This window comes from Mus musculus, chromosome 8 (assembly GCF_000001635.26).
Source record: "Mus musculus strain C57BL/6J chromosome 8, GRCm38.p6 C57BL/6J".
Lineage (NCBI taxonomy): Eukaryota > Metazoa > Chordata > Mammalia > Rodentia > Muridae > Mus > Mus musculus.
This window is the reverse complement of record NC_000074.6, coordinates 10,391,628-10,405,272: the sequence shown is the minus strand read 5'-3', so window position 1 is coordinate 10,405,272 and position 13,645 is coordinate 10,391,628. Positions and strand designations below refer to the sequence as shown.

Below are 13,645 nucleotides of genomic sequence, written 5' to 3'. Positions count from 1 at the left end.
CACATATACATACACACACACACCCATACACACCACACACACACACACACACACACACACACACCCATACACACCACACACACCCAGCACACACACATATACATACATGCACATGCACACACACCCATACACACCACACACACACACGTGCACACACACCCATACACACCACACATACACCACACACACACATGCACACATGCACACGCACATATACATACATGCACATGCACACACATACACACCACACACACACACACACACACACACACACACACACACCCATACACACCACACACACACCACACACATATACATATACGCACACGCACATATACATATACGCACACGCACACACACACACATACATACCACACACACCACACACACACACACGCACACACACACACAGACACACACACACACACACACACACGTGCGCGCGCGCACATGCACACGCACATATACACCACATACACACACACACTGCAGGGGAGGGGCTGATGGTATATGTGCACATGTGTGGGGATGACCTTGGGTAACCTAATTTGTCATTCTCCACATTCCTCCCTCGCAACAGGCTCTTTCCCTGAATTGACAGCCAGGAAGCTTCATGACTGTCTCTACCCCCACAGGCCAGGAGTTACAAGCTCACAGATGACGTTCCTGGCTTTTTACATGGGTGCTGGAATCTGACCTCAGCCCTTTCTACACTCTTACCGATTGGGCACCAGCCCCAGCTCCTTCGTGGTTTTTTGTTTTGTTTTGTTTTTTAAAGAAGAATTAGAAATGACAGAAACCTGAGTCCTTCCTAATCCCTGGGCACGCGTATACGTGCGTCAATATTCAGATTTGCTAACCTCTTTTCTGGCTGCACTGTGGCCCATTGCAACCCACCCTCTCTTGCAGAAACAGAACTAAACAACCAATGAAGTCACTGTCATGCCCCCCGCTCCCCCACTGCCCTGTGCTTTGTTTCAAAGGTTGAGATCCCATGGTTCTAAAACTCTAGTGTGAAGCCCCTCTGTTGGACCCGGGATATGACATATTCTCTAAACAAGTTTCTTCAAATATTGAGCATGAATTAAAATCCAGTTCTTGTCCATCAACTGACTGGGACCTTAGCAAGGATCATGACTGAACAAGTCTCCAGCTGTGTGTAAACCCGGCAAGTCCTTTCTCCTTCAAGACTCTACAAATACATAAAACCCAGCTTTTGCCAGCCACCTGATGGCCAAAGGCCACTCTCCTGATTCAATGGGTCCTCATCCTACACCCTTTAATTTATGACATTATTTTTGAGATAATCATTATTCATTTTAAGCAAATGTATTGAGTCTATTTCTTAAGTTTTTTTTTAAATAAAAACTTGGCATTTGTCATATCTGGGCACTTATTAATTTGAGAAGCATTCTGCATGATTGACTATTATAAAGCGACACTTTGATCCCAATCACAAATCAAAAATGCTAAATATAATGAAATGTGTTTAACCATCTGGTATGGAAGCTTAGGTTTCTGAAGAGACATTAAATCTTTACAAAAATCTATTATTTGGGCCTGAAAATTAATACAACCCAAAGCAAATTGATAGCAGGCAGGACACAATTGCCAGTTCATTTGTGATCAATATGATTTATGTTTTCTTAATTACATTGAATAGGTAGCTATGCATATATTAAAATTAACAATGTAATCCCTTCTCACTGCATGAGCATACAGCAAAATAATTATTTTTAAAAGCCGTAAAATAGGATGATTTAAAAATATTTTAGATTTGAGGCATTTCTGTATTGTATTTGACAATAAAGTGGTGGTTTATTATTTTATAAGAAAGGTTATCATGAATAATGGGTGATGTGTACCCAGACAGCTGCCTCCCCATCTCAGGTGAGCAAGCGACACGCTCTAAAGGTAGAGCAAGCTCCTTCAACTCCCAACCTCACTCTGCTGAACTCTGACACAGGATGACTTTTGGGTGCTTGCTGCGTCTTGCGTTTAAAGCACGTGGCTTTGTCCCGACACAGAGCAGACATGTGCATGACCAATAATGACTCTCCTCCCATTAGTGACTGACTGTAGACACACATCTACTGTGCTTACTATGTGCCTACGCGCACCCTAACATGAGCTACATGTGTAAATACGTGTGTACGTGTGACGGTTTTCAACCTTGAATATCAGAGTCTCAACTGTCTCATCAAGGAAGTAGAATCAACTGTCAGGACCATAGACTCCTAGCTGGGATTTGAACCAAGGCAGTCTGGCTGCAGAGTCACACACTTAATCCTAGCTTCATAATAACCTTGTCCAATTTGTCTTGCCTAGAAATAAAGACATGTGACACTAAAGCCATTTAAGAACTGTAAACTCTTACGACCTTTTCAGTGCACACTTCTGCGTTCTTCCAGATGGCAGTTCCAAGCTTGAAACTGCCAGCTATTTTCTTCTTTATTAACTAGTCGGCCAATAGGTGGCGCTAAGTAACTGTATTAGGAGAAATGCTGAGACAAGCTAAAACTGGTATATGACTCTGAAACAAGATTATAAGAAGAGCACATAGCCATAAAAATTTAAATGAAAATATATAGAAAAAATACCTATTTGCACCCTCAATGTTTACTGATTAAAATTTTATTGAACTGATTTTTCCCCACTTATACTGTGTGGTATAAGTTTTAATAGTTAAAGTGACTATGTGTTGTGAAAGTAGCTAATTATATTGTATTTCCTAGAAATAAAGGTCCAGGGGCTCCTTAATGAATATCCACACACCCATTAATCAAACTTAGCCTGTCATTCTCCTCTCCAAAGGGACTTCTCAATAAAGGCTTATTTAAATCATTGGAACAGAATTGAGTGAGTCTGAAACTCATTTGGAATGGAATGGACAAGAAGTCCCAGGCAATTTCTTTCAAAAAAGGTGGTTTTCTGCTTCAATAAGTCCAATGACACAGAAAAGACCCACTCCTGATCATCAAGATTGAGATAAACGGGTTAGAGACAAAGTAGTGTTGGGGGCTTAGCTGCTCGCAGACCTAGGGGAGGAGAGCAACCCATCTGAGCATTGGACTCCACCTGCCCCTGAGTACACAGCACAGCAAACACACCGAGAGACCTCTCATAGGACAGGGATGCCCTGCAAGACTGGCCTTCGCTCAGGTCCCACGCTCCTTAGCATCTTTCAGACCCAGCCATGTCTTTGTCTTCCTTCCTTCCTCATGGTTCATGTGAGTACCATGTCCCAGGAAGATGAACAGAGAGGCCATGGACCTCTCAGACAGCCCCGTTAATCTTGTGGGGGTGGCTGCATGTGGCTTGGACAAGGCTGTTGCTGTGCCAATTGCAGGAGGTTCCTTCATCACTTTCTGTGTGACAGTCACTGGAGATGCCCTCTGCCCCAATCGCTCTTGCTTTTATCTCTCTAGCTTCCTTTCACGTGTATAATCTTTGCTAACTGAACAAGACCTTCACTGCTTCTATCACACAACAGTCTGCTTAAGATGCCACCAGCCTTCCCCTAGTGAGGTTTGTTTGTGCAGCTCTCTGTGTGTCTGCCAGTGAAAGGCCCCCCACTGAGGGTTCACAATCAGCCTCAGGACAGCTCACCTGTCTTCACCTGAGAGCTTCCTTTCAATTAAGCTGGCTCTCCATCTCAACCTCACTGCTAAATAGCCCTGTGCACGAAGGATGCTCTATCTACTGATTCGATTCTGCTAGCCAAATCTTTATCTCATGAAGATTCTAGTAGTTTCCACCTCTCAAGTCCACTGAATTTTACAGATGTCCTGTACTGTTACACAGATTTACAAATCACTTGACAAATTCCTTTGACTCTTGCGTAAAGCCCTGTCAATTCCTCAGGATGCTTTGCTGAACCTGCACTGGGCTTCATGGACTTAGACAACGATGTTTGTGTGGATGGTATCTAACGTAGGGAATCCCATGGTTAAGATGGGATTTAAACATGTCATGAAGAATGAAGAAAACATACAGGGAATCACTTGAAATCTCCATGGAGCCAGGGTTTTTTCATCCCCCAGTGCCAGCAGACTTGAGAGAGTTACACCCAACCAGCTCAACAGGAGTTGGAAAGTAGTCACGTAAACTAAATATCAAAGCCAACTTATATAAAGTGATCAGACTGCATTTGAGAAATTCCAGAGCCTGTTCTCTTGCCAATGATCATTTTAATAGATGATTATCTTAGCTAGTGATTTAGAGGGGAGACTATTGTTCCCTGTCATTTCAATTAAGTCAATAGATTCTCCTATTTCCATTAGTTAACTGGCATTTATCTTATAATCATGTTGATTTATTCATGTTTTCATTTGGGAGTATCAGGCACCGGTATGTTAGCATATTTGAGTAGAGGCTTGCCAGTCTTCCCAAGTTGACTCCAACTGCTACATTAGAGCCGTGGAGTGAACCGATGTGTTGCTGAAGAGGGTGCAAGCCTAATGAATAGCTGTAGATTAAAATCATCCATGTTTACCGTGGCCACTTCTTTTAAAAACATTGCAGGCTTATTGTTTGCTCTCAGGATTGCTCCAGTGTTGCTTTTCAGAAAATCCCCAGCAGAACTATCAGCCCTAGGCATTATCTTTGACCATGGTGATGCATCCCTGTATTTGCAAGTGGCGTTGCTCTTGGCCCAATCCATGCACTCCCATATCGACTTACATGCCTGAGTCTGGAGTCAAACATGGTACAGCTGGAGCTGGCCCTGCTGGTCAGGTACTTCATGATCTGCTTGCTGGCCTGGGTCTTCCCTGACCCTCGTTCTCCACTGAGAGAAAATGGGGGAGAACACAAATTCACTGGATTAGAAAAGGGAGAAAAAGAACCAGAGATGATTCTGAGACTCACGGATGGTGGGAGGAATGATGCTGCCAGGGAATTGATGGGACAGCTCTACTGTCAATTGGATAGGTTTCTCCTAAACACCAAGCCAGCAGGTGTCCTGTCTTGTCAGTAGGTGTTGGATGTCAGAACTCCAGAGGACTGCCTGGCACCTGTCTTCCTATGGCTGAAGGGTGAGCCATGTTCTAATTAATTAATTAAAGTGCATTTTCGAGTAAAACGTTGAAATGTTAATAACTGAACTCTCAACTTGATGAATGATCTCTTCTTAGCTCCATCGACCTGATTCATAGAAGCTCCTGGGACAAAAACAAGTTACTAACTTTATGGTGTGACATTAAAATGAAGTTTGTAAAGCAAATTAAACATAATGTCTTATCTGGTGCTAATTTATAGAATATCTATTCTGGAGATATTCAACTTGCCCCCCTCCCTTTTATTGACAATACATTTTCCCCCTCACATGCTAGATCCTGATTACAGCTTCCCTTCCTTCTGTTCCTCCCAGGTCCTCCCCACCTCCAGTGTCATCCAGATCCACTCCTTTCTGTCTCCCACTAGGAAAAGAAAAGGCTTCTAAAGGGTAATAATAAAACAAAATAAGAAAAGATTAAAAAAAAAACCTAACACATTGGAATTGGACAAGACAAACCAACAGAAGGAAAAGATCGCAAGAGAAGGCACAAGAATCAGAGGCCCACTCATTTGCACACTCAGAACTCTCATAAAAACACTAAACTGGAAGCCGTCATGCATATATGGTGGACCCGACGCAGACCCATGCAGACCCTGTGTCTGCTGCCTCAGTCTCTGTGAGCTCATATGAGCATTGACCATGTTCATTTAGATGGCTTTATTTTCTTTGAGTTCTTCATCCCCTCTGACTCTTACACTCTTTCTGCCTCCCTTTCTTCAGGGTTTCCTGAGCCCTGAGGGTATATTCAGCACCTGATGACTATAGTATGGGTCACTCTCTGGCTACACTACCTTTGTGGCACACAAGAAACAGTCAGTGAGTGCACATAACTTCAGCTGAGCTTTTGGGGCCTTGAAGGCGAAGGTAAAAGAGGCTGAAGTTTTCTCCCTTATCACCGATGTTACACGGAGACCATGCCACGGTGCAAAGCTTTAAAAGCAGGGCTGTAGTGACTAAGTCACCCCTAATTGTTTCAACTCAGACTCAGTCTTGGTTTGTCTTGATTATGAGAGCTTGGAAGACTTGTTTAACTTAAAGAAGAAATGAGGTTTCTCCCTCCAAAAGTATATGACATTATTAGGCTTAAAAATCTGCCCTAATAGGAAATGGGAGCAGAGGTGAACAGGAGAGGCAGGCTGAAGCAAGCCAGCCTTGTGAGTAAGAAAAGCTGTGACTTGGAAGCATGTGGGGACCACATGTGGAGCAGCAGCTTAGGACCCATAGTGTAGCAAGCTTTTCTTTCTCCATGTTTTTTTCTTAGACTTGAAAACAGAGTCTCTGTGTTGCTGTTTTAAATCTTCAATGTGAAGTGCATAGAAGGCTGTTGGTTGCCATGGACTCTGCTACACTGAGGAACTTCTCAATGAAATCTGCCTGTCCCTTCTAACAAGACAAATGTGTTTATTAGGAAGAAACACTGCAAACATGTTGAGTGAGGAAGGGGAACATGTCCGAGTCCTAGGATCTGCCCAAGGTGACAGGCTGGCTCACCTGAGGATGATGTTCTGTGGCTTTCGCTCCTGGAACAGTCTGTGGAAGGCTCTCTCTGCGCAGGAGAAGAGGTGGGGTGGCAGTGAGGGGCTGCGCTGGCCTGTGGGGCTCAGATACATCTGGGACACCTGTGGACAGCAGACCGAAGATGGAAGACTCATCTGCTCTGTCCCTCACATGAAGAGGAACTCTTGAAACTGAAACATGTTGCAGGTCTACAGTAAGCCAGGGCAGGGGTTGGTGGCGGAGCATCTAGAGAGAACCTGGACAATCACCCTTCCCTCAGCCCAATTCCAGGAGGCCTAGTGACAACATGGAGGTTTAGATTTCATCCTCAACTTTTGGTCCACAATCCTTAAGCTATTCCAATGGCTTAAAGAACAGCACTTCACAAGTTTCCAGTCTGGTAAATATCTATGAAGTAACCTTAAACGGTGGCATTTCACTTTACATTACAAGTTCCCCGATGTTTGGCATCAACATCCTAAAATCATCCTTGTGAGCATCATAAGAGTTTATTTACAGACTTCCAGAGATTCAGAAATGTAATTAATTTTGGTGACCTGGTCACCTATGGCTGCCACTGGTACTCACTGCTAGTATTTGTAGTGCCCTGGTTTCTGGGAAATTTTGTTTTCTTTTTACTAATAGGAACCAAGTAAAATCGAGGTAATGTGATCACTTCCAAGTGATGAAGGAATGCCAAGCACCTCCCAGGGTAGCACAAAAGAACAGAGCTCCTGTACTAACTGTATCACTATAATACCATTCATGCTGGCTCCCAAGTCTCTGTGATATTTTCAAAGTTGGCACCGAGGTTTAGAAATGAGTTGATTATCAGTACACATTTACCAGGCATAATGCATGTGCTGCAAACATACAGCTAGAAAAGACACTATAGAAATATGACTCAACAACAAAAGCAGACATAGTGCCAAGCTTTTCTTTAGCACCCATCCATATCCACCCATGATCTAAAAACCAGTCAATATTCATCCATGAACTAAATACCAGTCCATTTCTATCTATGAACTAAATACCCATCAATATCCATCTATGAACTAAATACCCATCAATATCCATCCATGAACTAAACACCACTCAATATCCATCTGTGAACTAAACACCAGTCAACATCCATCCATGAACTAAACACCACTCAATATCCACCTGTGAACTAAATACCAGTTAATTTCTATCTATGAACTAAACACCCTTCAATATTCATCCATGAACTAAACACCAGTCAAATATCCATCCATGATCTAAACACCAGTGAATATCCATCTGTGAAGTTAACACCAGTGAATATCCATTCATGAACAAAACACCAGTCAATATATATCTGTGAACTAAGTACCAGTTAATTTCTATCTATGAACTAAACACCCATCAATATTTATCCATGAACTAAACTCCAATCAATATCCATTCATGATCTAAACACCAGTCAATATCCATCTATGGACTAAATAGCAGTCAATATTCATCCATGAACTTTAAACCAAATGATACCAAACTAGTCAGGGATGCATGGGAATATATTGTATTACTTAATTTATTCTGTCTTCACCATTAGAGGAGAGTTACATATTTAAATGTAAAAGATACCTTTGGTTAAAAAAAAAGTTTGATCCCCAAAGTTGCCTCAGAACACATTAACATAATCATCAGGCTAATTCAAGTGAGAATGAGTCAGAGAAATTTTGCTTTAATCGTTGTTCTTTTAGTTTGTATGTCACAAAATACAAATGTGTATGTCCCATGAATGCCACTTCAATGTGATATTTGGAGCACTATACTCACCATAGTGGAGTAAATTGGGAGTTCTTTGAATGGGTTAACAAGCAAAAAGATGTCTCCGATAAAGGTCTGTCAAAAAGATGCAAATAGTTCATGAAACACATAAATAGAACCATCTAAAATTATGAAACTTAGAAACCATCATGGAAAACATGGTGAAGCAATAAAAGTATATTGTATCAATCACAAAACTGTATATTAATCATATTGTAATATTTTTAAGCTTACTCAAGCATTCTTAATAAATGTAAAATTCATGTTCAAATTATATGAACAAAGCAATGAAATTGGTTAGATTCTAGGAATTTACTGCAGAAGGATTTTGTGATAATCAATCTGGGTAAACAATATAGAAGTAAAATAAACAAATCTATAGCAAGAAGAAAATGGAATAATTAATTTTATGTCATTATATAGGGAAAAAAGATGTAAAGGATTTGTAAAGCTCAAAATAAAACATCTCAACTAACAAAGTTGAAGCAATGAGATATAAAGGCATGGGGATAAACGGAATAGAGATTATAAATGTAGATTAAGTCTACATATGTCGGTAATTACAGCAAACATTAGAGCTCCAAATACTACCGCTAAAAGACAAAGACCTACTTTAGAGAAAAAAATGTCACAAACTATAAAGAGCAAGGGAGTTTGAAAGTAAAAGAATAAAGCAAGATCTATATGTAAACAACAGTAGGCGAAAAGCTGAGAGTTTATCAACCCCGGGGGGAGGCAGCTTAGGCAGCCATGCGGGGGGCCAAAGGGAGCATTTCATAATGAGGAATTGACAAAGCAATCAGGAAGAGATGGCAATTCTATGCTTCCATGATAAATCAATCTACCACTAAGTCTCTAAAACAAACAGCTTTAAGGAGGAAACCTGGTCTCACAGTGACAAGGGGAAATTCTTGCCTATTGAAATGAGCTGATGAAAAATTCAAGTAATTACTGATCTGACCAAAGATTCATTCGGAAAGCGTTTGTGAGAAACAGCAGATGTTTGTCCTCCAAACTGAACATAGAATAGTGGTTTAAACCTATGGGGAGTGAGAGTGACCTGCTGTTATAGTGGGAGAAATCCGACCGAACGTCTCACCGCATGCAGGAACAGCTAAGAGAGCATAGGTAATCATGCTAGAAACTAAAGAGTAACTGCTTTCAGGGGCTGTGAGGCTAATCTTCTTAATGAGAGCAAGCATTCCGCTATGCAGTTCTACCATCCATTAATTATTCAACACTATGGTGGACACCCTAAATATACAACCCACCATGAGGGGAAAATTTTTATATTGGGGTAATTATTAATGGGATGTGAGATTCTCCCGAAATATGTATGCTGGAATAAGCAAAAATATAGTTACAAAACCATGATTCAATATTACAGTAAAGCCATCAAAGGAGACAGCGTATAAACCATGAGAGTTGAAGAGAGCTCTCTGACCAGGGTTTTCTCAGCGGTGGAAACAGAATCCCTGTGGCTCATTGTTCTAATGAGTTGTTCTCTCAACAGCCTGCACACGCTCTCTTCCAGAAGCACCGTTCAAGTAGTGAGTGGGCATCGTAAAGCACACCTCAGGCAGCCCATCACGGGAGAGCCTTTAGAGAGAGAGAGGCTGGCACTGAGGGCTGCACCCTGCTTGACCTCCTCCCGCTGAAGTGCTCCCACTGAAGTGCTCCTTAAGGGAGTCCTGCCACCTGACCTGCTTCACCTGAGCAAAAGGTTACAGAGGCAGCAGGTGGAGAGATGGGTCATGAGGGACCCTGAAGCTGTCAGGATTTCTTTGCTCTGGCTTGTCTACCACTACCATTAGAACTCTCTGGGCTAGCCAGACACGCCAGGGCTTTCTGCATTGACTTTGCAGGTTGTTTCCTTGTCCCGTTAGCTTCTATGTAGAAAATACTGATGAGTGGCTTCTCTGCCAGCCACCGAGGTCTGTGCTGTGTGTTCTGCTCTCTCTGGTACTGTTGGCAACCTTTATTCCAGACATGCAATGTTCTCATCAGTGCATTTTTCTGGCAAGCTCATGCCTTATCACCTGCAAGCCATCTCCTTCCCATTGTGACAGATGCATGGAAATTCCCTAACCAACCTAATATCCAAATGAGAGTTTCACACTCAGGCGGAAGCTACATGGGAATTCCCCATCCAGGCAGGGAATGGCATACACAGGGAGGACCCGAGCAGGGCCCAGAGGCTATGGGCAGAGCACAGCACAGAACAAATGAGATGCAGAAAAGGAAATAGGAATTCTGTCAAACAACCAGGTCAGCTGCAGCATATGAAATATTAATAGCCTGTCTCAGACTCAGCTGTTTGTCACAGATAAATTCATATTAACCTCTCTCTCTGGTGCTAAAAAGGTATGTTTGCTCTCAGAGGCATTCTCACACATGCTGTCTTTAAGAAGAACCTGCTATTGTGCATGCATGGTGAGCATATGTGTTCATGTATGTGCATGCATTTGTGTGTACCATAAGGGAGATGGACACCAGAGTCTAAATAAGGAGAACTGTGGAAACCATACAAACAGGGAAAGCAACCTCGAAACCGAAAAAGCACCATGGGAAAGAAGTTCCTTATGAGCGAGGCCATTGGTGTGCAGATTTTAGGGGAGCAGAGGGGGTGGTGTGCACTCACTGGCATGGCCATCTTAGTTCAAGGTGACCAGCAGGAGAGCTGTAGTACAGATGGTCAAAAACAAAACACAAGGAACCAGAAACTGAGTCTTTCCTCTGAATGACCATGCATTCCTTTATGCAGAAAGTGACACAGTGCAGCACACTCTAGCAGGCATAACTGTCTACTGCACAGAGAACAGACAGGAAACCAAGGGAGACCCAGACCTTTCCTAAAGGAAAAGGGAGATGCTACAGTTGGGGTGGGGCTCGAAGCGGGTGGCAGAGCTGCAGGTTGTACCTGACTCTATCTTGCAAAGGGGGTCATGGGATTCTCAAGACAAGCAGAAGCCGAGTGTGAGCCTGGCCAGGTGTTCACACCAGTGACCTCGACAGAGCCTGCCATCCAAGCACGGTGGTAGGCTGAGGTGGGAAGAGTCCATGTTTGTGGCTGGCCTGAGGGACTTAGCCGACCCCTGTCTCAGCAGGGTGAAATGAGATGAAGGATACAGCTCAGGTGGGAAGCCCCTGCTTAGCACTTGTGAGGCTCTGGATTAGATTCCTCCACATCACACAAAAGGGATGAACTGGGGAGACGTCAAACACTAGCTCTCCTTATCAGTATAGGGCCTGAGGAGCCAGAAGGACACAGCTGCAGGGGTCTTATGGGCCAGGTGGGTTTCGGGGCAGAGGGTGTGGAGGTGGGAACAGCCAGGAGAGGCCAAAGGCCAAGCACAGGTATTAGAGTGTGGAGGCATCGCCTAAGCAGTCCGTTCTATCTCAGGAAGGTAGTGCTCCTGCTTGCTCAGCTCCTTTTGACCATGAGCTGACACTTTTTATATTTTTTATTTTTTTATTTTTTTGGTTTTTTGAGACAGGGTTTCTCTGTGTAGCCCTGGCTGTCCTGGAACTCACTCTGTAGACGAGGCTGGCCTCGAACTCAGAAATCTGCCTGCCTCTGTCTCCCAAGTGCTGGGATTAAAGGTATGGGCCACCACTGCCCAGCTGAGCTGACTGACACTTATAAAACAGTAATCTCCTGAGATTTGGGGTTGGAGAAAAAAAGAAAAAAGACAAAGACATAGGAAACACAAACTCCAAATCTCATTCGCTCCAATAGGCTTGAATTAAAGTGCCAAACTGCCGTACAAACATGCCTGAGTCCCAGCATGTGTGAGAGGGAGGACCAGCATGTGTGAGAGGGAGGACCAGCATGTATGAGAGGGAGGACAGAGAATCAGAAGGTCAAGGATAGCCCCAGCAACGTCATTCTCTGGCTGAAAGGTCCAACAAAGTACATTCCAATATGGGTTTCCAGTGTTCCAATCTCTTTGCAGATTCGTAGTAAAAAGTTCACATGCCCAACAGTCCATAGAAGATACCCAAAGGCATTAATCGTCTGGAATTATGTTTAGATTGCATGCCAGTCTTTTAGATATGATGTCAGCTACCTCAGTGGCAAGTCCAGAACTGGCATGACCCTTAGCACGGATGTTATTTCTGATTATCCAGAGAAAGACTCTGAATAGTGTAGGTTATAGTGAAGACCGTCAACTTCAAAGACTGTGGTGTGGTGGTGGTGGGGTGGTGGATAGGAAGATAGCCTTCAACATCAGCATCACAGACCAGGCCTTATACAAATACAACTGCCTGGTTCTATCTTCAAGTCCAGGGTCTGGCACAGGAGCCATACGTCAACCACAGCATAAGGAGAACCCCTTACCCCAAGATGCATGTTTTTACAGGGGAGAGAGCACACTGTGATGCAGTTTGGAGATTAAGAGGAGACACAGAGATGAAATAATATTTGAGTGGGATTCCAGAAAGTTCTGATCTGCAGAAAGCAGAAGGAAAATGCTGGAGCACAGAGGAGTCCCTGGAAAGTCCCCAATGCAGGGAGAAGGGCAGCTATTGCCCTCTGCGTGACAGGCAATGAAGCAAACTCGTGGTTTGTCTTAGCTGAGACTGCCTGGTTTATCAGCTGTGATGCCAACCTCAGAGAAACAGCTGTGTTCTACCTGCCATGGGAAGCAACAGGACAGACTCCGGAAAGGAGCTCTGTGGCTATCCTGGCTGTCTGCAAAGAACGTTCTGGTTCACTGTGAGTGCAGATGGTGAGGAAAGAAGGACCTCTCAAGTTGGGGGAATGCCAGGGCAGGGAGGGTGGTAACCATAGTGACCCCAGTAGCACGAATGGGGCTGCCAGGGCAGAGATGGTGTTGACCCGAGCTGCAGAGTAGGGCTGTCAAAGCAGGGACTGTGGTTGGCCCAATAGTGAATGGGATGAGCAGGTGCTTAAGGGACAGAGGAACTTGACAAACACAAAGGAACTAAGGAACAGAAGCCAACTCAGTCTTTCCATAGGCTCGGTTGTATAAAACCCTCAGGAGGCCGAGGCAGGGAGGCTGCAAGGTTAAGGACATCTTAGGCTATGAGTTCCAGGGCAGCCTAGACATTTATTCAGATAAAATGCAAAGAAAGGACCAGAGGTGTAGACCAAACTAGCAGCATGCACTGGGTGTTGGATTTATAGTCCTGGGTAGTATGAAAATAAAACAAGATTTAAAAAAAGAAAGAAAGAAAGAAAAAAGAAAAGAATGAAAGACAAAGAAAAGAAACAAAAGAAAAGAAAAGAAAAGAAAAAAAAACCAGAAACAGGTCACGAAAGCACCAGGGAGA

At 43.4% G+C, this 13,645-nt stretch overlaps 1 protein-coding gene across 4 annotated transcripts in view; it reads right to left on the bottom strand.

The window, feature by feature from the left end:
* The window catches only part of Myo16 (myosin XVI), a 480,832-nt gene that overhangs the window by 229,470 nt on the left and 237,717 nt on the right, over positions 1 to 13,645 (bottom strand). For all 4 annotated transcript variants that reach the window (NM_001319151.1, XM_006508779.3, XM_006508780.4 and 1 more), the window contains exons 12-14: positions 8,357 to 8,422; positions 6,551 to 6,678; positions 4,684 to 4,789 (exon numbers count right to left, since the gene is read on the bottom strand). In NM_001319151.1, coding sequence (NP_001306080.1) covers positions 4,684 to 4,789; positions 6,551 to 6,678; positions 8,357 to 8,422 — 300 coding nt within the window. The remainder of the gene's footprint in view (positions 1 to 4,683; positions 4,790 to 6,550; positions 6,679 to 8,356; positions 8,423 to 13,645) is intronic.